The 27,863-nt window shown below is 37.4% G+C and overlaps 2 protein-coding genes across 2 annotated transcripts; one reads left to right on the plus strand and one right to left on the minus strand.

Moving 5' to 3' along the window:
* Positions 1–13,368: 13,368 nt before the first annotated feature.
* Positions 13,369–24,712, plus strand: LOC121967460 (small nuclear ribonucleoprotein SmD3b-like). Its single transcript, XM_042517713.1, has 5 exons — positions 13,369–13,606; positions 13,816–13,868; positions 13,949–14,015; positions 14,108–14,164; positions 24,441–24,712. The coding sequence occupies exons 1-5, from the start codon at positions 13,448–13,450 to the stop codon at positions 24,501–24,503; spliced, it is 399 nt and encodes a 132-aa protein (XP_042373647.1). The 5' UTR covers positions 13,369–13,447; the 3' UTR covers positions 24,504–24,712.
* Positions 24,713–25,061: 349 nt separating this feature from the next.
* LOC121967461 (pentatricopeptide repeat-containing protein At2g17210-like) lies at positions 25,062–27,407 on the minus strand. Its single transcript, XM_042517714.1, has one exon. It carries the CDS (start codon positions 27,343–27,345, stop codon positions 25,132–25,134), a length of 2,214 nt encoding a protein of 737 aa, XP_042373648.1. The 5' UTR covers positions 27,346–27,407; the 3' UTR covers positions 25,062–25,131.
* Positions 27,408–27,863: the final 456 nt, after the last annotated feature.

Consider the following 27,863-nt stretch of genomic DNA (forward strand, 5'->3'; position numbering starts at 1 on the left):
TAAAGATCGACATCACAATTAAGATATATATGAATCAAATAGTAAAAATAATACTTCCAAATCTATTATATTTATTACTATGCCTATAATTGTATGTCATATTTAATTTTTCTATTATTGTTTGGATAATTTATATAAATAAGTATATTGACTTAAATAATAGATCAAAGAATTATTCTATATTTTATTTCTTTCCTCTATCTATTAGTTTCAACATCTTCTATAATTATACATGCACCGTGTGGTGCTGTTTTGAAAAAAAAAATATCTCCACATAGTGTTGTTTTGAAAAAACATCATGTTGAAAAAAAAGCACCAACGTGACACTATTTTTTTTTAAAACAACACCACGTTGAAAAAAAGTAGCACAACATGGTGCTATTTTGAAAAAAATGGCACTACATTACATGATGCTGTTTAAAGCACCATGTTGAAAAAAAACAACACTAATGTTGCGCTGTTTTTTTTTAAACAGCGCCACGTAGTGTTGTTTTAAAAAAAAAATAGCACCAATGTGGCATTATTTTTATGAAAATAACACCACATTGGTGCTATTTTTTTCAACATTGTGTTATTTTTTTTTAAACAACACTACATGGTACTATTTTTTTTTTTTCAAAATAGCACCATGTTGTACATGTAAAATGGTAGGAGAGAGCTTATATGCAAAATTGTAAAAGAGAGAGGGACATGTTAGCTCGCCACGTCTACTATCGTCCACGATCGCCAATATAAGAGTGTGTAGGTTAACATTCTTTTGGTCACGTTAAATTGCACATGTCAGACGTTGCCACACACACACACACATATATATAATTTAGTCCGGTATTCAGATCAGACATCGGTAGTCCTTCCATATTGTTTTCCATTTGGTCGGATATTGGATCATCTATCAGATTCAGAGAAAATTGTCATCCCTATTCGATGGGGTCGGGCTAAGATTAGTCGATTCGAAAAGCTGGATACACGGTGCCAACTAAAAAAAATATTATTTGAAAATAACTTTTAATTAAAATTGTATCACCTTTAAAGTTTAAGATATTTTAAAAACTAAATGAATAAAAAAACAAAAGAATATTTTTTTAATCTTCAATTTTATTTTTTTTAATCAAAACCGTGCCTCAACTCATCAACTTTCTTGGTAAAATGATACACCGTCTTCAAGTACATTATTCGCATTAGGTTTTCCCTTATGTGCTAATCACTATTCCAAAGGCTAGTAGTCGTCCGTGATTTACCTCCTCCGTGTTGGCCCTGTGACAGGTTGGCAGGGGCGTTAGGGGCAAACGTATTCGTCTTTTGCCATCATTATTCACATTAGGTTTTTTTTTCTATAAATTCATAATTGATCGACTAGTTTGTAATTAATTATGAAATCGTATTAGCAGATATAATTTTATAATTATTATCATATAACAATTATATTTTTATAATTATTATAATGTAAACATTATTGAATAAAATAAATTTATATACTAGTAATTTAGATTTATCTGGTTCCGATCGATTAAAAATTTAATACATGTAAGGACAACAATGTCATTTGGATCGTTGGGTGCGACACTTTTTCCATAAAAAAATAATAATGATAAAAACGACGCTAGTGTAGATTTACAAAAAATAAAAAACTAAAAACAAAGATTTTTGCCCAAATTAAATCACGGATGGTGAGGTATTTTAATAAATTTTAAAAGAGTAATATCCTTTTTGGTAATATAGATGAAAAGAAATTTAGGGTGGGTTTGATTTACTTATATTTTATTTTTATTTTCTAAAAAATATATGTTTTCTTGAAAATAAAAAATAATTTTTAGTCATTTTTTATTTTTTCAAAAAATATTATCTATTTTTTTTTAAAATAGACATGAGAAATACAAATCAAATATTATTTTTCAGGAACACGTATTTATTAAAAAATAAAAATAAAAAACATGGAAATTATCGCTAAAATCTTTTCATTTTTTTCTAAAATATAAATTTTATTATCCAAAATTATAAAAATACCCTATCAAAAGGAATCTTAAAGACTAGTCACATGCTCTAGGGCGCAAGCTCATGATGAATGGATAACATTGCTAACATAATACTTAAGTATAAATTTTTATAAATGGATTACCTATGGTTTATTGTACCATACATTTAATGTTTATGTATTTATATTTATCTTCCTCTATATTTATAGAAGACACTAAAAGGACGGTTAATATAACATATCTACATATATTTTTTTAAGATTAGACACGTTAATATAAGGCTAGATCCCTTGGTCTATAAAAAAGTGAACCATGGGATGGATCACTTATAATGTGGCTAGATCGTGATTGCGATTCGGTCGTAATTGGTTGTTATCTCTCCCTGGATTCATCGTCCCCTAAGTTATAGTTAGGTCAGGGCGGGTGGCTGGAGGCCACCGAAGGTTGCTCCCGTTCGACACCAGGCTGCCTAGCCACTTGCCCACTACTAGCGACCTCCAACCACCTGTCTAAACCTAAATTATAACATAAAGGAATAATAAACCTAGAAAGGATCACAATTAATTATAGTCAGATCATAGCTATAATTTAACTATAATTACAAGTGATTCATCACTATGTTTTCATTTTCATGGACGAGAGGATATGTCCTATGCTGACAATTAAGAGAATCCACATCAACTATCTTATCTAAAAATTTTATTCTAAATTTTAGATAGGGTAGCTAAAAAATCTTTACATCAGCTACCATATCCATTCTCTAAATTTAGATTTGATAAATAGTGATTCTCTAAATTTAGAGAATGAAACTTTTATCCTAAAAATAAAATAATATATTTTTTTAATCTCTATCCTTCCACTGATTTTTTCAATCTCTCTTATTTCACTCATTGTATAAATATTAAGGATGATGAAATGGTACTAGGGGGGCCGCTAAGGTAGCGAATCTACCTTTTTATTAAGGATGATGAAAATTTTAGGATAGTTGATGTAGTGCATAATGAAAAATAATTATTTAAATTTAATAAAATAAATTATTTATCTTAACTTGTAGATTACGACAATTTACCAAAGACGCATGTAGAGATCTAAATTTACCAAAAAGTATACGCTATTTTGATATTTACCAAAGAACGCACCTTTTTAAGTGCATTTTTTATTTTACCCTTCTAACAATTTAACTTTTTCTACTATTTTTCTTTTCTCCATTATTTTTCTCTCTCTTCTCTTTTTTGTATCGGCACGCAAAACATATGAATAACATTAGTCAATTTTTTAATAACATTTTAATACATTTGAAGAAACAAAAATAAACAATGAATAACACATTTGAACTCCTTGCAATTTCAAAAATCCACTGGAACTAACATGAGTGTAATCGGAGCTCTCTAGGTCGATCATTGAGTTTCGGTCAAAACCCACTGATGGACCTAAAGAGCTCCGATTGCACTCATTTTAGTTTCTATGGATTTCTAAAATTGCAAGGAGTTCAAATATGGTGTCCATTATTTATTTTGATTTTTCTTAGATGTTAACATACAAAATGAAAGAATCATCAAAAACACTCACGTTGGGTTTGATATGAGTCCATATCAAGCCCCACATGAATTTTTATTGTCGATTCTTTGATTTGATATATTAACATATATGAAAAGGAGAAATAAATAATGGACACCATATTTGAACTCCTTGCAACATCAAAAATCCATAGGAACTGAAATGAGTGCAATCGAAGTTTCCTAGGTTCATTAGTGGGTTTCGGTCAAAACTCATTTATGGACCTAGAGAACTCCGATTACACCCATTTCAGTTCCTATGGATTTCTGATATTGCAAGGAGTTCAAATATAGTGTACATTATTTATTTCGTCTTTCACAGATGCTAATATATAAAATCAAAGAATCGACAAAAAACCCACGTTGGACCTGATATGAAATCATATCAGGCCCAATTTTCATCAACGCTGGAGCTCTGTTTTTGAGGTTTTTCCTAACCATAAACTATTAGCTTTTATAAAACCACGTAAAATCCTTAAAATGAAATGCTCATTATCTTGCAGGCAAGTGCATTGGGAACTACTGTAAAGGAATCACAAAATAAGATCATTGAGCTGCAGTATTTGGTAGAAGCACTCAGGTACTTGTCATGTTACCTTAATAATGATATGAAGAATTTTATTAAACACAAAAGACACTATGAACCTTGAACTGAAAAACATAAATTTACATTTCTAGAATTGAGCATTTAACCTTGTCTAATTGTTGGTATACCTTACATCATAGTCATTTGTAAGGTTACTATTTGTAATCTTGATAGATTATAAATAAGTTACCAAAATATGAATATTTATGAATATTGATAAATTTCTAAGATGACTTGAATTAAGTAGAGTTGAAGGTTTTAGGGGCAAAAAAGATCAAAGAAATTTCTTCTTAGAATAATTAATATGTTTTAAATAGTCTGAGGATTACTAGTGGTAAAGAATATACAATTCAGTGATGAGATGAGATCCATTTAGTCAGATCCAAATAACTCACAAACAGAGCTCCTGTGGTAAGAAATGGCCTAGTCAAAGATTAAGGTGCTTTGCACTAATGTATATGTACCATAACTTGACTTTCCAAGTCGGTTGAGTCTGATATGAAATCAATATAAAATCATATCAGGCCCACAGACCCACATTGGGCCTGATATGATTTCATATTAGGCCCAACGTGGGTTTTTTTTGGTCGATTTTTTGATTTTATATATTAACATCTACGAAAGTCGAAATAAATAATGGACACTATATTTGAACTCCTTGCAACATCAGAAATCCATAGGAATTGAAATGTGTGCAATCGGAGCTCTCTAGGTCCACCAGTGGATTTTGACCAAAACCCACTAATGGACCTAGGGAGCTCCGATTGCACTCATTTCAGTTCATATGGATTTCTAATGTTGCAAAGAGTTCAAATATGGTGTCAATTATTTATTTCTCCTTTTTCATAGATGTTAATATATCAAATTAAAAAATCGACAAAAAAAACCCATGTTGGGCCTGATATGGACTCATATTAAGCCCAACGTGAGCCTGATATGGAATGATATCATGCCCACATGGGCCTGATATGATTTCATATCAGACCCAACGTGGGCCTTTTTTACGATTCTTTCATTTACATGTTAACATCTATGAAAAGATAAAATAAATAATGGATATCATATTTGAATTCCTTGCAATTTTAGAAACCCATAGAAACTGAAATGGGTGCAATCGGAGCTCTCTAGGTCCATCATTGGGTTTGACCGAAACCCACTGATCGACCTAGAGAGCTCCGATTACACTCATTTTGTAGGACCGTTAGATTCGATAGAGGGGGGGTGAATATCGATTCGAAAAAGACGAGTATAAACGCAGCGGAAAAATAAAGTAGACACAGATATTTTTACTTCGTTCGGAGCCTGTGACGACTCCTACTCGAATGCCCGTGGTCCTTGACCACTTTCGTTGGACAATCACTAACAAGTCGAAATATGACTACAGAATAAGTACAGGAAATGCTAGTAATAATAAAGCAATACCGACAAAGAAAAATTAAATAAACACCGGAGGAGCACTTTTGTCGGAGCGTTGTTGACGTCGCACTTGAACGTCGAGCAGCAAGACTAGCAGTAGAAGAGTTCTCAGTAAAAATTAATTTCTGAAGCTCCTGCCTGGGCTTCTGGCGCCTGGATTCCTTCCGGGCGCCTGGAATGTGACGTAGCTGCTCAAACCGAGATGCTCCACGTGGCGATGACTTGACTGGATATAATTTGCTTTCCGGGCACCCGGATCCCTTCCGGGCGCCCGGACCACCTTGTTCCAGAAAACTCCCTTTTCCTGCAAAACAAAGTTAGTCCGAGGCAAATGTATATCCTGTAAAACAGATTGTCAGCACAGTTAAGGTTCAACAGATAATTAAAAAGAGTATGACTTAGATTCCGTCTTTCCGAGACCGGAATCTAGTCACGATCTCGACTTAGATATCCGAAATGGATCTAAGTCGGATCGACGCCTAATGTTCCCTTCCCGGGAACGCGTCCTCACAGTCACTCCCTTCCAGTGACTTACCTTGCTTACCTGCCAGACGTCCGGTCAGCCCGTCGACCCGTCTGGACTTCTCGCCAAGCGTCCGGTCAGCCCGTCGACCCGCTTGGACTTCTCGCCAAGCGTCCGGTCAGCCCGTCGACCCGCTTGGACTTCTCGCCAGCTATCCGGTCAGCCCGTCGACCTAGCTGGACTTCGTGCCAGACATCCGGTCAGCCCGTCGACCTGTCTGGACTTTTCCTGCACACTTGATCAAAGTGTCAGACAACAACACAACTAACTTAACCTATTTGTCATTCATCAAAACCTGGGTTAGACCGTTAGTGCTACCCGCACCAACAATCTCCCCCTTTTTGATGGAATGACAACCTGGTTAAGTTAGTGAAAACATATGCAAGAAAACAACATGCATTTATGTGGTTTTAAAGTTTGTTAGTTTGTATTTTCAAATTGGTTTAGCTAACTTAACCACCTAACCCTCCTCCCCCTTTGGCATTCATAAAAAAAAATGAACAAAGGTAAATAATCATAGTGAAGAGTTACTGTAACAGGTAATCAAATTTTGAAAGATAGCTAAGTTTGGTTCAAAATTTGAAAGATAAAAGTGCAATTTTTAACACCAAGTTAAAAAAATAGTTAAGTTGACTTGGGTAGACAAGTTGAGTTTTGAAAAGTTCAAGTTTAACTTTTCAAGCGTGTAGAAATTTTCAAGACAGGTTTTTCAAATTTACTTTTTATGTTTAAGTAACATTTAATTTTCAAAAAGGTAAAATTTTCAACTTCGATTTTTAAAACAAAGCAAAAATTAAACTTTTCAAGAAATAAAATTTTTGCCAAAATTAATTTTTAAGGCTAATTTTGGAAATAGTTAATTTTTCAAATCAGGTCGGCTTGCAGTTAAGTACAGTAGGCTACCTATTGCACTTCTATAATATTTTAAATCAATTGGTTTTCCATTTGGGTCACTATCTAAGATTGTGTTTACAGCCATCGGTGTTTTTATTTCTTTTGTATTTTCCATTCCGAATTTTTTAAGTAATTCTTTGGTGTATTTATGTTGAGAAATATAGTTTCCTTCATTTGTTTGTTTGATTTGTAATCCTAAGAAATATGTTAGTTTTCCCACTAAGCTCATTTCATATTCTTTTTCCATTAGATTAATAAATTCTTCTAAAAATTATGAATTTGTTGAGCCAAATATTATGTCATCCACGTATATTTGTGCAATAAAAATGTTTGTATTTAATGATTTAACAAACAAGGTTGGGTCAATTTGACCTTGTTTGAATCCTTTAGATGTTAGGTAAGATGTTAGCCTCTCATACCACGCCCTGGGTGCTTGTTTAAGTCCATATAGGGCTTTCTTTAATTTAAAAACATAATCAGGGTGTTCTAAGCTTTCAAAACCAGGAGGCTGACCTACATAAACTTCTTCTTTGATTAGTCCATTAAGAAAGGCAGACTTAACATCCATTTGGTATAGTTTAAATCCCTTATGGGCTGCATAACTTAGTAACATTCTAATGGGCTCTAATCTGGCTACTGGGGCATATGTTTCGTCATAGTCAAGTCCTTCAACTTGACTAAATCCTTTGGCAACCAGCCTAGCCTTATTTCTAGTAATTTCCCCAGTTTCACTTAGTTTGTTTCTGAATACCCATTTTGTTTCTATTATTTTCTTATTCTTAGGTGGTGGGACTATGTCCCAGACCTCATTACGCTCAAATTGGGCTAGTTCTTCTTGCATAGCTATAATCCAATCTGGATCTAGTAGGGATTCATCCACAGTTTTAGGTTCTATTTTTTCTTTCTACAATTCCATTTTGTTGAGGGGTTTTAGGGCATGAGAACTCATGATGGTAACCGTTTTCTAGACAAAAACTGTTAAAGTTGTGATTTTTAAATTCTCCCCCATTGTCACTCCTAATTCTTTTAATTTTAATATCTTTTTCGTTTTCAATCTGTTTGCAAAAATTTGTAAGAATTTCAAAAGTTTCATCTTTATGTTTTAAGAATTTTACCTAAGTAAACCTAGAGTAATCGTCTATAATTACTAAACAATATAAGTTTCCATTAATGGATTTGACTCCATGGGAGTCAAAAAGATCTAAATGTAGAAGTTCTAAGATTGAGTTAGTTTGTGGTTGATTTGTTTATTTGTGGGTTGATTTAGTTTGTTTTCCTTGTTGACAAGCATTACATATAGTTGAATCTAAGTTAGGTAACTTCGGTAAGCCTTTTACAAGTCCATTTAGTTTACTTATATTTCTGAAGTTGGTGTGAGACATTCTCCTATGCCATAACCAAGTTTCTTCTTTTTGTGTTAAATAGCACTTAATGGAAGAAATTGTTAAGTTGATGACATAGATGCTGTCTTTTCTAAAACCTTTTAGGCTTATGGTAGGATTATCTAGATGTTTGATTGAGCATTCTGTAGATAGAAACTTGACCTTATACCTAGTATCACACAATTGACTTATACTTAGAAGATTATATTTAAAGTTTTCAACAAGTAAGACATTTGAAATTATAAAGTCTAATTTTAATTCAATATTACCTATACCAATTACCTTGAGTTTGCCGTTGTTTCCAAAGGCAACTGTTCCTAGGCTTTTGTAAGTGAGTTGAGTGAACTTGGTGTGATCTCCAGTCATATGTTTGGAGCAACCACTGTCCAAAATCCACTTGGTTTCCTACAGTAAGTAGGATTTTGAAGTTAGTCTTTTGAGCATGCATTAATTTAAGTTTAAAATTAAGATTTTGAAATTAAGTTTAAACTTGAAATTAAGTTTAAAATTAAAATTTTGAAAAAAAATTTTAAGTTTAAAATTAAAATTTTGAAAATAAATTTTTAAGTTTGAAATTTTAAAATTTTGAAAATAATTTTTAAGTTTAAAATTAAAATTTTGAAAATAATTTTTAAGTTTAAAATTAAAATTTTGAAATTAATTTTTTAAGTTTAAAATTAAAATTTTGAAATTAATTTTTAAGTTAAAAAAAATTTTGAAATTAATTTTTAAGTTTAAAATTAAAATTTTGAAAAAAAATTTTAAGTTAAAATTAAAAATTTTGAAATTAATTTTTAAGTTAAAATTTAAATTTTGAAATTAATTTTTAAATTAAAATTAAAAATTTTGAAATTAATTTTTAAGTTTAAAATTAAAATTTTGAAATTAATTTTTAAGTTAAAATTTAAATTTTGAAAATAATTTTTAAATTAAAATTAAAAATTTTGAAATTAATTTTTAAGTTAAAATTAAAATTTTGAAATTAATTTTTAAGTTAAAATTAAAATTTTGAAATTAATTTTTAAGTTAAAATTAAAATTTTGAAATTAATTTTTTAAGTTAAAATTAAAATTTTGAAATTAATTTTAAAAAAAAATTGAAATTAATTTTTAAGTTTTAAAATTAAAATTAATTTTTAAGTTTAAAATTAAAATTTTGAAATTAATTTTTAAGTTAAAATTAAAATTTTGAAATTAATTTTTTAAGCCTTATTCATCTCACCCGAACTATATTATCAATCAGGGAATCCTATGATTTTGTGAGATAAAATTGGTTTGATTACAGACTTTTGGTTTAACTTGTGTTAGATTCAGACTTAGCTTTGGTTTCCACAAATAGGCATTCTTCGGATAAACTTCTAAGCTTGGTGAGTCAAAAGGACATCATTAGAAGTAACCAACCTTTCGAGGTTTTCCGAATAGTCCTATCCACGGAACTTAGTACTAAATCTTGGTCTAACTGGTTAGGATTCGTTTAAGGGTAGCTTCGGTCAGTTCCACTTGGCCAAATGCACCAGATCGAAACCATATCTTTCTAGACATGCGATGCCCAAGTTTCCCTAACATACTATCATCCAAAAATTTCACCAATACCATGATTCAAGTTAAACTTGGTCTCTAATTCTAATTGCCCTGCCGGGTTTGTTAGTTTTGGGTTACCCTGTCGGGTAAGTTAGTTTTGGAGGTGCCAGCTATTCTGGAGCCTCCCCCTGAATTATTGGCCATTAATTTAAGTTTTAATTTTAGGCTTGTGTCGATTCTTTTTATAGTTATAGTTAACTTGGTGATAATTTTGTTGTTTCTTAAACTGTTTAGATTTTGAATTTGATTTAGGTTTGTATTTTGGATTTTGGTTTGGTTTATTTAATTTTATATAATGTATTTTTTCTTTAGGTATATAATATTGATTAAGTCCTACTTGCGTGGTCAGACACGCTTTCGGAACCCAAGCTAGATTGGTTGACTTGTATTGGGTTATTAATGATTTGAAGGTTTTATTTGAATTCGACTTATATCCTAGTCCGGTTTTATTATAACATGCTTTTTGATTATTTAGGATTAAGTCTAGATTTTTTGATCTTGTTGTAAATTTTTCTAGCATTTCTTTTAAATCTTTAACATCATTTTTTAACGATAGATTTTCCTCTTCAAGTGTTAGATCTTGAGTTGGATTCGAATTTTTTAATTGTTCCTTGAGGTTTTGATTTTCCTCAAGAAGTGATTTGTTTTCATTTTCTAATTTAGTTAATTTACTATTTAAACAGGAAATAATTCTAAAAAAAATTTTGTTTAAATTAAAGTATACCTCATTCGGGCCTTCGGAAACGAGTACGGACTCGTGGCTTGTTTCGGGTTCAGACCCGTCTTCATCTTCCGACTCGTTATCTGTTTCGGCTTCGCAGGCCATCGGTGCGAGGTGGCTCTGATGTTTCTGCTCTTCTTCCGAGGAGTCGTCCCACGTTGCTTTGAGTGCCTTCTTTTTGGTTGGCTTTGGTTTGTCGAACTTTAGTTTTGGATATTCGTTCTTGTAATGTCCCTTTTGTTGCAGCAGTAGCAAGTCACGTTCTTTTGTTACGAGGGAGATGATCTTTTGAAGATCTTTCTTGCTCCTCTTTCTCCCGGTGAACATTTTTCTTACCAAGTTCACGGTGTTCTTCGTCTTCGGAATCTTGATGAGTCTTCTTCAAGTTCAGCTTGTTTTCTTTGGAGGAACCTGCAAATAGTGTTATACCTTTCTCGGCTCCAACATTAGTTTGTTCGTGTAATTCTAATTCACAAAACAACTCGTCTAATTTTAAGTTAGAAAGATTCTTAGAAATTTTGTAGGCATCCACTATTGATGCCCACAAACTATTACGTGGAAAAGCGTTTAAAGCGTACCTTATTAAGTCTCTTCTCCATTTGGTGGCCTATTACATGAAGCCCGTTGAGGATGTCCTTGATTCTCGCGTGTAGTTCATTGTTTCTCCTTCCCGCATTTTTATATTAAAATTTTATTTAGAAGCGGTCTCGCTTTGTTACCTTAGCGCCGCTCGTTCCCTCGTGCTCGATCAACTTGTCCCATAGCTCTTTAGCGTTTTGTGTGGACCGACTCTGTTCAATTCTTCTCTTGTCAATCCGCACCGTAGAGTGTTGATCGCTTTATTTTATTGATGCTTTTCTTGAGATCTGCTGTCCAGTCTTGAGGATCCAGCGTTGTCCACTGGAATTTTGTAGGGTTTCGTAATGCTCATCCACTGGTCGAAGTCTGTTTTGAGATAGACCTCCATGCGCTTCTTCTAGTAAGGGAAGTCGTCCCCGTTGAAGAGTGGAGGTCGCACTGTGCTGAATCCTTCTTGTTGGGACATTCTGTGCACAGGTAAATAACCAAAAAAAATCCCAAGACTTGGTCTTGGATTAGTAGTGCGGGAAGAGAAAAATGAAAAAAAAATCTAGATTCGTGTTGCACTAATTTAAATTGATTAGTGAAATATTAAGTTAACGAAACACCAGTTTTAAAATTAATTATTAAAAAAAATTCACCCCCTGTCTGATTGGTGGTTGCACCAAATCAGAGCGGTACCTGCTCTGATACCACTTGTAGGACCGTTAGATTCGATAGAGGGGGGTGAATATCGATTCGAAAAAGACGAGTATAAACGCAGCGGAAAAATAAAGTAGACACAGATATTTTTACTTCGTTCGGAGCCTGTGACGACTCCTACTCGAAGGCCCGTGGTCCTTGACCACTTTCGTTGGGCAATCACTAACAAGTCGAAATATGACTACAGAATAAGTACAGGAAATGCTAGTAATAATAAAGCAATACCGACAAAGAAAAATTAAATAAACACCGGAGGAGCACTTTTGTCGGAGCGTTGTTGACGTCGCACTTGAACGTCGAGCAGCAAGACCAGCAGTAGAAGAGTTCTCAGTAAAAATTGATTTCTGAAGCTCCTGCCTGGGGCTTCTTTTATATGCTGTTCCGGGCGCCTGGATTCCTGCCCGGATCCCCTCCGGGCGCCCGGACCACCTTGTTCCAGAAAACTCCCTTTTCCTGCAAAACAAAGTTAGTCCGAGGCAAATGTATATCCTGTAAAACAGATTGTCAGCACAGTTAAGGTTCAACAGATAATTAAAAAGAGTATGACTTAGATTCCGTCTTTCCGAGACCGGAATCTAGTCACGATCTCGACTTAGATATCCGAAATGGATCTAAGTCGGATCGACGCCTAATGTTCCCTTCCCGGGAACGCGTCCTCACAGTCACTCCCTTCCAGTGACTTATGGTCAGCCCGTCGACCTGTCTGGACTTCTCGCCAAGCGTCCGGTCAGCCCGTCGACCCGCTTGGACTTCTCGCCAGCTATCCGGTCAGCCCGTCGACCTAGCTGGACTTCTCGCCAAGCGTCCGGTCAGCCCGTCGCCCCGCTTGGACTTCCGCCAGCTATCCGGTCAGCCCGTCGACCTAGCTGGACTTCGTGCCAGACATCCGGTCAGCCCGTCGACCTGTCTGGACTTTTCCTGCACACTTGATCAAAGTGTCAGACAACAACACAACTAATTAACCTATTTGTCATTCATCAAAACCTGGGTTAGAGCGTTAGTGCTACCCGCACCAACACATTTTAGTTCCAGTGGATTTCTGAAATTGCAAGGAGTTCAAATATGATATTCATTGTTTATTTTTATTTTTTCAAATGTATTAAAATGTTATTAAAAAATTAATTAATGTTATTCATATGTTCTGCATGTCGATAAAAAAAAAAATAGAGAAGAGAGAAAAAAATAATAGAAAAATTAAATTATCAAGAGGATAAAATAAAAAATACACTTAAAAAATATATTCTTGAGTAAATATCAAAATAACATACGTCTTTTAGATCTCTACATGCCCTCATGCCCTTTGTAAATTTCTTATAGTGATGTTCTAAGTTGGAGAATGGACGGAGTTTTACATAACGCTAAATTCGAAGTCATCGGTAAATTTAATTTTCCACTAGAAAGAAAAAAAAAATCTTACTCTCTATATATATTTATCCAATTCTATATTTTCATTGCCGTCTTTGTTTTTTCCCTTCCCCTCGTGCTAGGGTTTAAGCGCACAGAAGGGAGGAGCAGAATAAGGCGACTAGTTTAAGATGAGCCGGAGTCTGGGGATCCCCGTGAAGCTGCTTCACGAGGCAGCGGGGCACATCGTCACGGTGGAGCTCAAGAGCGGCGAGCTCTACCGGGGCAACATGATCGAGTGTGAGGACAACTGGAACTGCCAACTCGAAAGCATCACATATACTGCCAAGGTGTCCTTTTCCGCTTCCTTCTCCGTGCTTCTGCTTAAAGATTTTTTATTTCCGTTCCCGTCTCATTTTATGCCCTTAGATTGCCTTGTTGTTCTGTACGTTTCCTGTATCATTTTTGCCGATGCCTGTTCGATATCGATTATATAGACTGGATCTATTGTGACTTGGTTCTTCAAGTTTTCATTTTTGCTGTTATTCTTGATTGATAGGATGGGAAAGTATCACAGCTCGAGCATGTTTTCATACGAGGGAGCAAAGTAAGGTAGATCTCTACTTCTTCCATTGTTTACATATCTTTTTGTTAGATAATAGTTGTATGACTTGTTCATGTATGTATTACAGGTTTATGGTCATCCCTGATATGCTTAAGAATGCACCAATGTTTAAGCGCTTGGATGCTAGAATCAGAGTAAAAAAAAAAACTTCTCTCCTGTTTTCTTTGCTGGAAATGTGTGTTTTTTTTTGCTCCTGTTTCTGAATTGATATGTTGTTTTCGTTAAGGGCAAAGGATCTTCTCTTGGAGTTGGTCGTGGTCGTGCTGTTGCCATGCGTGCAAGGGTGAGTATTATTTAAGGGAGATTTTTTCCTACATTTATAATTCTTTTCCCTAGTAGGTTGCTAATTTATCCTTCTAGACATGGTGCGAGTTGTTGTGTTTCAGCGTAACATTCTAATTTTATTTTCTGTTTTTAGTGATCTGAACTCAATGATTCTTATAAACAATCTTTTTTGATTCTTCTGTGTTTCTACCTGTCCGAACCCTCAAAGTATTTCTGAATCCCTAAAGTATTTTTGCTAGGATGGGCATTGTTCAAGGAAGATTTTCCTTGTATTTTTCTAGATTCTGACTTACCAGATGCCTTGATAAATTCTAGTTTGCAGTTCTCAGCTTTGTCATTCTAATTTACTCTCCGTGTTAATAGTGATCCCAACGATTCTAGTAGGCAATGTGTTTTGATTCTTTCAAGTGTCTTCTTGTGTCTGAATTGTTGGGATCGATGTGCCGGGGTTGAATAGCGTTTCATCGCGCTCCTTACGTTGTTTGCTTCGTCTTGATGATGATATGCAGCGAAAATAAAATACAAGACTCACACAACGCTAACAAGACTAATCCAAGGATCCACACACGACATGCTATCTCCACTATGAAACACTTCTTCTCAGTCGCAGTCGGAGGCGGAGAAGCCTCGTATAAACTCACACACAACACAAACACAAATACAAGAAGAAACCCTAAGAATACAAGTGAATACACCTTTCTTCTTGCTACTTGTTGTTGCCTCTTGAACCTTGGAGATGCTCCCCAAGTGCATTCAAGAACTGGCGTGAGTGCTGGAGAAATCGCTGTGAAGATCAGAGAAAAATAGCAGAAGAAGATCGCAAAGATCTGCGGAGAAAAACGCTTCGCCCAGGCTTTAAACAGTGCTCCCAATCGATCGAATTCATCCCCAATCGATTGCCACGTCAGCACCGCTCCATCGCAACCGTCCATCACCTGCATCCTGCGCAACGGTCACTTCCCAATCGATCGACCGATCGATTGGGACTGCCTGAATTGATCGCCCGATCGATTCAACACCTTTCTGTGCTCTCGCATTTGCGTGAGAGCTTCTGCTACCCAATCGATCGGCAGCTCCCAATCGATCGCTCGATCGATTGGGAAAGTCTCTGTGCTCGCGATTTCACATCCCAATCGATCGGCCGATCGATTGGGTCTTCCTACAATCGTAGCACACCCCAATCGATCAACTGATCGATTGGACCCTGGTTCAATCGATCGCCCGATCGATTGACCAGCCTGGACTTGACTCAAACTCAAGTCCAAAATCTCCAACCAAACTCCTGGTCAATCGTGACCTGTTGGGTCTCCATGCCTAGCATTTGGCCACACTCAATCAACCTCGAATTAGTCTTCTAGCCTCCTCCATCAGCCTTGCGTTCCTCGGATATCTCCCATTCTTCACGCCTTGCCTTCAGGAGCTTCCTTCGGGCTCATCCTAATTGTCAAGTTCTCCTTGCCAAGTCACACTAGGACTTATCTTGCCAAGACCACATGCTTGGACTTACACCCTTTGCCAAGATCACACTTGGACTTTCCAATTGCCTGGCTCCTCATCAGGACATTCTCCTTTGCCAAGATCACACTTGGACTTTTCAATTGCCTAACTCCTCACCAGGACTTTCTCCTTTGCCAAGATCACACTTGGACTTTCCAACTGCCTGGCTCCTCACCAAGACTTTCTCTTTTGCCAAGATCACACTTGGACTTTCCAACTGCCTGGCTCCTCACCAAGACTTTCTCTTTTGCCAAGATCACACTTGGACTTTCTAACTGCCTGGCTCTTCACCAAGACTTTCTCTTTTGCCAAGATCACACTTGGACTTTTCAACTGCCTGGCTCCTCACCAGGACTTTCCAAATGCCTAACATCCAGTTAGGACTTTCCCAGTCAAGTCTCCTGTCAACCTTGACCTACTTGACTTGTATTCTCATCAACCTGGTCAACCCTTTGACCATCTCCATAAACAACCTGGTCAATCCTTTGACCATCTCTATAACCGGACGATTGCTCCAGCAATCTCTTTATATTGTCAAACATCAAAACTTAAATCCCGACTCGAGCTTGACTTAACTCAAGCTTAGTCAAATTGGTCAAACTTGACCTAGGAAAATTGTCCCAACAATCTCCCCTTTTTTATGTTTGACAATACCTCTAAGTTAGGCTAAATCCCATAGCCTTAACATTTTCTTTATCACAAGGCTAAATCCCATAGCCTTAACATCTTTTTTTATCACAAGGCTAAATCCCATAGCCTTAACCTCTTCTTTATAACACGGCTAAATCCCATAGCCTTAACCCTTTCATGACAATGCATGAATGAAGATTTCCTTCATCCTCTCCCTTTCCTAGAGGGCAAACTCTCCCTGCTTGGGATGAAGGCCTAACTTAATCTTTCATTCACCCCCTTTGTCACACATCAAACCAGAAAACCAACTCTTCTCCATAAGAGTTAACTTTATGTTGTGTACAACCTCATATGTTGTTAACAACCCCACAATGAAGATCTCATATTCTTCATTGCCGCCAAAGCTCCCCCTTGAGCTCTATTTCACTTCACAATGCTCATCCTAGAGCATGCATCAACTTCCCAATGAAACTCTCATTCATTGTATTCAATGCTCCCTCTTGAGCAGTAATCTTCTTCTCAATGCTCATTCAAGAGCATTTTTCACTTTACCAATGAAGGTCCGATCCCCTTCATTAATCCAATGCTCCCCCTTAGCAGTAACCTACTCCACAATGCTCATCCGAGAGCATTTATCATCCTAGCAATGAAGATAACTAATCTTCCATTGTTCCCCAATACTCGACCCTGAGTATTATCCAACACGAAGGTTTAACCCCCTTCCAAGATCCTTAAAGATAAATTTTCATACATTCAAGGAGTAGCTCCCCCTAAAAAGGATGGTCAAACTTCTGTCATTGCACCAACAATGACTTGGAGTTCCTAAACAGTTAGGAAAATCAAAACTTGAAGTTTTGAGGTTTAAAGATCAATAATAAAACTCAACCTTAATTTAAACTTCACCTAAGTCGACCTTAACCAATCTATACTTGCTTTCATCATGAAAACTCCCCTTAAATGTCTACAAGTGTATTCCAAAGGGTTAGGAATGATTAATGGCCCTTGAAAAACAAAGCTTGAAGTTTTGAGGTTCCAAAAATTCGAAATTGAAACTAAACCCTATCCTAAACTTCACCTTGATTTATCTTAACCAATCCATACTTATTCTCATCAAGAAAACTCCCCCTAAATATATACAAATGTATTCCAAGGGGTTTGGAATGGTTATTGGAACTCGAAGTGACTTGAAGTGCAGAAATCAGGCTTTTCCAGCCAAAATCAGACTTCCTAATCGATTGAAGTTGAGACTCAATCGATTGAAAACACTTCAATCGATCTATTGATCGATTCCGCAGGCTACTGCTTGCAGAAATTCTCTCTGAATCGATCGACTGGTCGATCCATCCTGGGTCAATCGATCGACTGATCGATTCACTGACCTTCTGTTCGCGGGAATGGACTCCCCAATCGATCGACTGATCGATCGAAACCATCCCAATCGATCGGCTGGTCGATTGAGTTTTTGATTTCCTGAAATTCAATTTCAGCGAAATTCAGAAACTCTTCGAAAATTCTACACAACTCTAAAAATCATGAAACTTCATGTAGACATTATTTAGAATATACTTTATCAAGGAAAAATAGTTTTCTATGAAAATCCTATCTATTTTCAAAGATTGACACAAACTTGAAAAGTCTTGAAAACTTTAATGTTTTCTCCTAGTTTGTGTCTAACTTTCCAATAATGATTACTATCAAAAGATAGTCTTCACCAAGGTTTTCCAAAAGCATTTTAAAATCATTTTCAAAACCAATATCCAACCATGTTCTTTGGGCTCAATACACATGACTTGTACATTAGCTTTTCTAATGATTGGAAATCACATGACTATGTGCTTTGATGAATCTAAAATTCAACAAGATGTATTAAATCAACATCTTGAGTTTTGTTCACCATCCTAACATCTCACTTGCATCTAATGTGTATCAAAACACATACAAGTCACCTTATGATCCTTTGTGAGATGTATATTTGGTTTTGTCCTAAACTGAGGGATCATGCATCTTTATCTAGGCATTGTGAAAATCATGATTATCCATCTAGGATGTCACTTGATATGATCCCACTTGTTGGAACACTTCCATTCATAATAAATGCCTTTTGTCCTTAATTACAAGGAAATTGACATAATGCATGATGATTAATGACATAAATCAAAATAAGCAATTTTCAAAAGAAAAGGATGCTATAGCTACATGATGTATGTATGACATGACATGATATTTTTGTGTTTTCATTAATAAAAATGAATGCAACGCATGATGTCATGACATATGATAAGCAATCAATCATGACATTTTAGCATAAATAAAATATACCTAGATAGACTATCTAAACATCCTTAATCCTATGCTAAATCTTAAAGTTTAATCCTATATTGCCCATTTCTTGAAGAAATGTCAAAACCCAACTTGACATTTCTTTTACCCTTTTCTATTTGTGCCAATTGAGATTAAGAATTCAATCCTCAAATTTCTGTTTGACACAAATTACTCCTCTTAAGGATTACACGTTGAGACTTAAGATTTAGATTTGCTCTTAGTTCCTTAAGAACATACTAAGATCTCAACTAGCCATTTCTTATCCTTTTTTCCAAGTGTACCAACTTACATTAAATGTGATTCCTTAAAGTTTGGCACAACTTACTCTTCCAAGGAGTAATTAATTTTACTAAGGTTTAAATTGTCCCTTAGCCCATTTAGAGAACACCCAAATCTCAACTTAGTATCTCTTATGATTTTCCTTTAAGTGTGCCAATGTTAACCTAATTTCAAATCCTCAAAACTTGGCACTTTTTTGCTCTTCAAGGCTTAATCACATTTGTTTAAAGCATGAGTTTTCTCTTAATTCCTTAAGAAAGTATCAAAATTCTAACTTGATTTTTCTTATACTTTTCTTAAGTGTGTCAATTTAGATTAAGTTCAACTCTTCAAATTTTGGCACATATATTATTCTTTCAAAGAGTAATCCCATAATCCTTTTCATTTTCAAATGTTAACAATAACCTTGAAAATGCTCTCAAGTGTCAACTTTAACAAGGTTGGGTTAACTACCCTTTCAATTTGAGTTGACACTCTCTAAACCCATCTAGGGTGTAGAGAATATGCTCCTAGGAACTCAAAACTTATTGGTGCTCCTTGGATGCTCTAGGTACTCACTAGGGATGACTTCCCTAGATACCTTCCTAAGGACCTTTCTAGGCTTCTTAGAAGCCTTGGTCACTTCTACTAGGTCACTTCTAGGAATAACTTCCCTTGTAATCTTCTTTGTGACTTTATTTGGCCTTTTTGGAGCCTTAGTCACCTTTACTAGATCAACTTTAGGGATGACCTCCCTTGTGACCTTCTTTGTGACTTTGTTAGACTTCTTAGAAGTCTTAGTCACATTGGTCTTGCCAAAAGTACTTTTAGGGATTCCTTCCCTAGTATCTTTGACTTGACCTCTACACCTAGGGTTGGTCCCATAACTATATGGAACCCTATGAAAGGTAGTCACATCATTCTTAGCCTTAGGCTTGTATCCCAAACCTCTATGGTCATTGAATGACTCTTGCCTAGTTCTCCCTAGATTTTGCTCATTTTGACCCCTAAGCATGTTTTCCATACTTGCTAGGGTCCTTTCTAAATTATCAAGTCTTGTCCTCAAGACTTGATTTTCATTCCATAAATCCTTAGATTTTGATTTTTCATTGAGTCACATTTCTATTTTTAGGCATATATCTATAATCCTTAGAGTTATTGTCTAAGTAATTATCTACTTTCCTAGTCTTAGGTGTGATAAATCTAGTATGAGGAGGAATATATTTACCATTAGTGGCATCATGCTTCCTACTTTCATGATAATTAACATTAAAATGATAAGAATTATTTCTAGCATGCTTCTTATCATGTGTCAAAGGAATAGGTTCATTAAATGATACCTTAGTTTTTACCTTGGAAGCTCCCCCTAGACTTGTGCTTCCTCCTTTGACCTTGACCGACTTCTTCCCCTTTGGACATTGACTTCGATAATGTCCATTTTGATTACACAAGAAACACAATGTGTTCCTTGCTCTTCTTTGTCGTGGGAGCGGTCTCCTTGGATTTCTCCTTGCCCTTGGGTGCTACTTGGCCCTTCTTCTTGGTTAATTTGGGACACTTACTCTTGTAGTGCCCATGCTCCCTATACTCCAAAACAAATGATATGATTTTTATTATTTACAATGTAAATTTCTATACCTTTGCTTGTAGGGGTAGCACTCAATCCTCCATTTGATTTATCTTGTGTTGTGGAGGTGACATCATCTTCTTCTTCTTCTTCTTCTTCTTCTTCTCTTGAGGATATGGATGCTTCCATCTCTTCCTCTCTTGAGGATGTAGAAGATCTTTCCTCATCTTCCTTCTCCTCTTCTTTTTCTTCCTCGAATGTTGCACTCGTGTCAACATCCAATTGATCCTCCTCTTGGACCAATGAGCCCTTCTCCTTGGGTTCCTCAACTCCTTAAAGTTGTGTAGGATGCTCATGATAGACAATGATCTTCTTCCAAAGATCACATGCACTTGTGCATTCATCTACACTCAGAAGGATATTAGAAGGTAATAAATTTAACAACACTTTTATTACCTCCTTACCCGCCTCCGCTTGCTCTTTTTGTTCTTCGGTCCAATGTCGAGGTCAGAGGCGTTTACCCTTCTTATCCATTAGAGCTTCAAACGGGTCTTCCAAGACCACCCATTGGTTCCTCCATGAATTAAAATCTTCTTTGTCGTACGGAGGTGGAATCTGGATGTCCCATCCGAGTGGTCCTTCCAAATCCATCTTCTTCTTTCTCTAGCTTCTTGCTCTCTTGGCGGTTAGTCCGTAGAAGAGCGGTCTCGCTCTGATACCAATTGTTGGGACTGATGTGTCCGCTAGAGGGGGGGGAGGGGTGAATAGCGTTTCGTTGCGCTCTTTGCGTCGTTTGCTTCGTCTTGATGATGATATGCAGCGGAAATAAAATACAAGACTCACACAACGCTAACAAGTAGATTTACTTGGTGTCCACCTCAAGATGAGGTGACTAATCCAAGGATCCACACACGACATGCTATCTCCACTATGAAACACTCCTTCTCGGTCGCAGCGGAGGCGGAGAAGCCTCGTACAAACTCACACACAACCAGTGTTGCAGATTTCGCTAGGCGCTAGTCGGGCACTCGACTGGCGCCTAGCGCCTAGGCGGCGCCTAGGCGCTCTAGATACAATATCATCTTTTAGTGAAAATGTGAAATGCACATTGATCTCAATAAAATACCAAAATTCAAAACAAGTAACAACTAGCAAAGAAGGTAGAAGAACTCAGCAAAGAAGAACCAAGAACAAGAAGCAGCAAAGAAGAAGTGAAGAACTCAGAAGCAAAAAGGCAGCAGCAAGATGAAGCATTGAAGAACCAAGAAGGATCAAAGAGGAAGCAAGAAGGCAAGCAAAAAGCATGGAAGAATGAAGAATAAGAACTCACCAGTGGTGCAGATTCTTGCTTCTTTGAGTTTGATGCAGAGAGATTAGGGCGCCGGAGAGATTCCAGTGAGGCGTGGCAGAGAACGGTGGAAGGGACGTCGACGGCAGAGAGATGTGCAGGTGGGCGGCAGAGAGATGTGCAGCGATGTGTAGGTGGGCGGCAGAGAGATGTGCAGCGAGATTAGGGTTGGAGTTGTGGAAAACTGGAAAGAAACATAGTAGTTTTGGGCTTTTGGGCCATAAATAATTATAAAAAAAAGGGTTTGGTCCAAAACAAAAAAGAAATCAGTTTGGTCTAGGCGACGCCTAGGCCGAACAGACCGCCTATTCGGCGCCTAGGACCGCACATAAATAGTACCGTCTAGTTTGACCGAATAGGAGGTTTTCGGTTCGGCTAGGGGCCGCCTAGCGCCTAGGCGGTGCCTAGGCCGAAATCTGCAACACTGCACACAATACAAACACAAATACAAGAAGAAACCCTAAGAATACAAGTGAATACACCTTTCTTCTTGCTACTTGTTGTTGCCTCTTGAACCTTGGAGATGCTCTCCAAGTGCCTTCAAGAACTGGCGTGAGTGCTGGAGAAATCGCTGTGAAGATCGAAGAAAAATCGCAGAAGAAGATCGCAAAGATCTGCGGAGAAAAACGCTTCGCCCAGGCTTTAAACAGTGCTCCCAATCGATCGAATTCATCCCCAATCAATTACCACGTCAGCACCGCTCCATCGCAGCCGTCCATCACCTGCATCCTGCGCAACGGTCACTTCCCAATCGATCAACCGATCGATTGGGACTGCCTGAATTGATCGCCCGATCGATTCAACACCTTTCTGTGCTCTCGCATCTACGTGAGAGCTTCTGCTACCCAATCGATCGACCGATCGATCGGCAGCTCCCAATCGATCGTCCGATCAATTGGGAAAGCCTCTGTACTCGCGATTTCACATCCCAATCGATCGGCCGATCGATTGTGTCTTCCCACAATCGCAGCACACCCCAATCGATCAACTGATTGATTGGACTCTGGTTCAATCGATCGCCCGATCGATTGACCAGACTGGATTTGACTCAAACTCAAGTCCAAAATCTCCAACCCAACTTCTGGTCAATCGTGACCTGTTGGGTCTCCATGCCTAGCATTTGGCCACACCCGATCAACTTCGAATTAGCTTTCTAGCCTCCTCCATCAGCCTTACGTCCCTCGGATATCTCCCATTCTTCACGCCTTGCCTTCAGGAGCTTCCTTCGGGCTCATCCTAATTGTCGAGTTTTCCTTGCCAAGTCACACTAGGACTTACCTTGCCAAGAGCACATGCTTGGACTTACACCCTTTGCCAAGATCACACTTGGGGTTTCCAATTGCCTGGCTTTTCACCAGGACTTTCTCCTTTGCCAAGATCACACTTGGGCTTTCCAATTGCCTGGCTCCTCACCAAGACTTTCTCCTTTGCCAAGATCACACTTGGACTTTCCAACTGCCTGACTCTTCACCAGGACTTTCCAAATGCCTAACATCCAGTTAGGACTTTCCCAGTCAAGTCTCCTGTCAACCTTGACTTACTCGACTTGTATTCTCATCAACCTGGTCAACCCTTTGACCATCTCCATAATCAACCTGGTCAACCCTTTGACCATCTCCATAATCGGACGATTGCTCCAGCAATCTCCTTATATTGTCAAACATCAAAATTCAAATCCCGACTCAAGCTTGATTTAACTCAAGCTTAGTCAAACTGGTCAAACTTGACCTAGGGAAATTGCCCCAACATGAATTGCCAAAGTATTTTTTATGTTTGTTTGTTCATTCGAAGAAAAAAATGAACCAGATGCATTTTTTAGTGAAGCATGACTGAGCTTGTACATGATGACATACTAAGCTGGGTTCCATTTCTCCTATCTACCACCTCCCTAAAGGGTTCCTAAAGGCACTTGGGCCCCTACCAGTGCCATATCTGATAGAGGTGACAACTCCGCTGCTCAAGTCTTTGCGCTTTTAGAATTGACACGCACAAAACTCACTTTCCACTTTACGTTTGCTTAGAAATGCTCTGATATTTTTGAATATGTTTTCCACTGCTCCATCACCATTGTTTTTTCATTATCTTCCACCCTCTTAATCAACTTTCTAGTCGAATTATTCTTTTCTGATTGCTGTTTTACATGTTCTGTTCGTGCTATCTCTTATGTTCACTCTTTATTTGCTGAACTTTTTGGCCTTTCCTTGGCTCTGCAATGTCCTCTAGCTCTGCTGCCATGCAATGCATCCTCTTATGGATTTCATTTTTCCTTGGCATGGATGTGGGCATGGTTAAATGCTACTTGTAACGTGCTTAGTTTGGCAATTAATTTGTAGTTTAGAATGCAACGGCTTAAGGGGAACCAAATGAGTTTACATTAAAATGATTAAAGATGTAAATTACGTAGACATCCAGTGAGGAGATTATATTGCTAATCCAAAACACCTCATGCAAAGAGTTTGTTGCTATTGTTATTGTTAGTATTGTTGATTGTCTGTAACCGCTGCCATTCTATTCTTCTTGTCACTGCTGCATTTCCTTTTTGAAAAAAAGATGGATGTGAAATAGAAATTCCGATTACTTCAAGAAGTGCACAGTTCAACACGCCTTATTTGCTTCAAAAAGATTTGTCGACCTTGGCATTTTCTATTTCAGGCCCAAGCAGCTGGGCGCGGTGGCCCTCCTGGTCGAGGAGCTGTTCCTCCAATTAGAAGATAGGGACGATCATCATCTCTTTCCAAGCAGATGCTGTGTTACCTTTCGTTCCTCCTATCCTATGTGCAGAGTTCTTGTGCTAAAAAAAATGCTTTGTTTTGCTACATTTGACTCTCTATTTTCTGCAAATTGTTGTGACTTTGAATCATTTTTGTTTCTCTGTCACTACTGTGATATTATTGCTTGAACGTTTAGAAATTTGTTGATGATAATAATCCGTGTGAAACTTAACTGAGCATGCTCGAGCATATTGGAAAATATTAAAAAGATGTTTTCAGATGTATTTTTAAATCATCAAAAGAGAAATTATAATTTTTTCCAATTATTTTAATTTATTGGGGGAAAAAATCAAAAGAAGAGCACTCCATCTTTTTTTTATTATCTGAATTTATGATTTATAGTCTTTTGTAGTAGTTATAATTTATAATTGTTACAATATATTTACAGATGATATCTTATTTAATTTAACATTGATCAATAATATAACATTCTAATTTATGTATGACTAGAATATAAATTTATCGGTTTGAAGAGTTAAATATCTGTCATTTATATTTGCATACTTTTCCTGAAAAGCCTATAAAAAATCTAGGTTTAAAATTGAAGAATCTTCCAAATCTTGCTTGTGAGATTATAAGAAGTCATTCTTATCAGACAAACGCATACAATTGTGCAGGAATTCAATCATGGAGTATACCTCTTTACTTTGAGGGTGAGATCCATCCCAAGAAACAAACTTGTGTGCCTTTCCATCTATACGGACCAAACTGTAACCACCGATAACCTTCACACCCTTTTTCCTCAACAACAATCTCGTTCGTGCCATTTCATCGACGGATCCATCTTTTGCGTACATACTCGATGTCAGCAAATACCCTGCCGGATTCGAAGGCTCTAGTTCTAGGATTCGGGCAGCTGCATTTTGCCCAACTTTGCAGTTTCCGCGACTCCTGCACGCACTCAGCAGGGAACTCCAAGCGGCAGGGCCAGCTTCGGGCATCCTTTCGATCACCTCTAAAGCACCTTCAAGGTCTCCTGCTCTTCCCAACATATCCACAACACATGAGTAGTGCTCCACAGTAGCACGAAGAGAAGGATCCGAGGTCATACTCTTAAAAATAGAGAGCCCTTCTTCGACTAAACCTCCATGGCTACACGCTGACAACACGGCAAGGATAGTCACTTCATTGGGCTTCACATTTTGTGACACCATCTCACTGAAAACCACAAGTGAAGCTCGTGGGCATCCATTCATTCCAAATGCCCCTATCATCGCATTCCAAGTCGTAACATTCTTCTCTACGGTGCTCTCAAACACTTTTCTTGCCGAACTTACATCACCACACTTAGCATACATGTCGAGAATTGCAGTACCAATAGATAGGTCACTCGCAAACTGGTTCCTTAAAACGATACCATGAGCAGACTTTGACAATTTGAGCTCCGCAGCAACGGCACATGCCTCCAGAACACTCAGCATTGCAACTGGATTCAGTTGCTCCCCTGCCAGCCACATCTGTATGAAGTTCGCGATTGCTTTATCTGGCTGGCCATTGCGCGCAAAACCTGCAATGATAATACTCCATGAGATTACATTTCTGCTCTCCATTCGGTTAAATAATTTTGCAGCGAGTTCTACACCGTTGCATTTCACATAAGCATCCATCAAATTGTTCAGCACAATGGTACTCGAGGCGAATTCCTTCTTGATGATCATGGAATGAATGCACTTGCACCAAATTACCTGATTAAGTTTCTTACATGATTGCATCAAGTTCACTAGCGCAACCTCGTCAATCAGAACTCCACCTTTCTTCATTGAATTGAACAATGCCACTGCCTCTTGATGCCTTTCATTGCGGAGTAAACCAGATACCATAGTGTTCCATGACACACTGTTCCGATCGCTCATCATATCAAATATATTGCGTGCAGAATCCACATCATTGCACTTCGAGTACATGTCAATCAAAGAATTTTGAACAAACAAGTCGTGTTCGATACCTTTGCGAATCAAGTGACAATGGAATGAGCTACCCTGGTGGACATCCTCCGCAAAGCTGCAAGCTTGAAGAACAGAAGCAGCGGTTAGCTCATCCATGTCACATTCGCTAGACATATCACGAAACAGCTGCAATGCCAGGACAGCTTGTCCATTTTGCACATATCCACCGATCAGGGAGCTCCAAGATATCACATCCTTCTCTGTGATCTCATCGAAAACTCTCCGTGCAGAATCAATATCTCCCACCTTTGCATACATGGAAATCATGGAATTTTGAACAGAAACATCAGCCAAAAATCCATTCTTTAGAACAAGATCATGCAATTTTAAACCTTCATCCACATCATTCAGCTTCCATGAAGCTTGAATTGCAAGCACCAATGTGGCCACATTTGGCTCAAACCCCAGGGTTCGGGCTTGCCGGAAGAATCCCATCCCGGCTTCGGAGTCTCCGCAACTCGATAAACCATGGATTATGACGTTCCAAGATATCGAATCTCTCTGAGGCATTTCGCCGAACAGGTTCAGTGCGCAGTAGGTGGCTCCGCGCTTGATGTACAGGCTCATGATGGTGTTGCAGGTGGAGCTGTAGGAAGCGAAGCCCATCTTGATGACATCGGCGTGGATCGATTCTCCATGGTCGAAGAGCTCGAGATTGGCGCAGGCTTTGAGGACGGGAGGAAACGTGGCGGATGTCGCCGGCAGAGATGAGTTCTTTAGTTGGCGGTAGAGAAAAAGGTGATCTTGCCATCGGATTAACGACGTGCAACCGATTTCAGAGCGATCCCGGAGGATAGATTTTGCGGAGGAAATTAGGGTTCCGGCAACGGGAGCGCGCATTCAACGACGGAGAGAAAGTGACGGCGTTCGGAACACAAACAGAAGGCATGATTTTATATTTAGGAAAATTTCACTTCGCTGCCTAACATTCACGTTATTTCATGAAATGCCTCCAGGTATTTAAAATCTTGCCAAAAATTGATCAAAAATCAAAATGGCGCCCAATGTTAATGGAATCATCGAAGTAACGTTTCTTTTTATTATTTTTTTTTATCAAAGAACGTATCATTCCATCAACCCCTATAAAATGATAGGACCATTATCAAGAATAATTTATCATCTTCTATCACATATATTAAATCAACTACTAAATTATACTATATGTTTATAACAATTACTATTTCATATAACAACTACATAAATATTGTTAAATAGGACAAATTTGAATTGCAACAGCTATGATTTATAGTTGTTATAACATTTAAACATAATATGGCTGAGTTTTAGTTAACTATATTTTCATAACTACTATAATATGAATATTAGATGAACATATCAAATTTACATTATAATTTCAT

The sequence above is a fragment of the Zingiber officinale genome, chromosome 3B, assembly GCF_018446385.1.
Source record: "Zingiber officinale cultivar Zhangliang chromosome 3B, Zo_v1.1, whole genome shotgun sequence".
NCBI classification, from domain to species: Eukaryota; Viridiplantae; Streptophyta; class Magnoliopsida; order Zingiberales; family Zingiberaceae; genus Zingiber; species Zingiber officinale.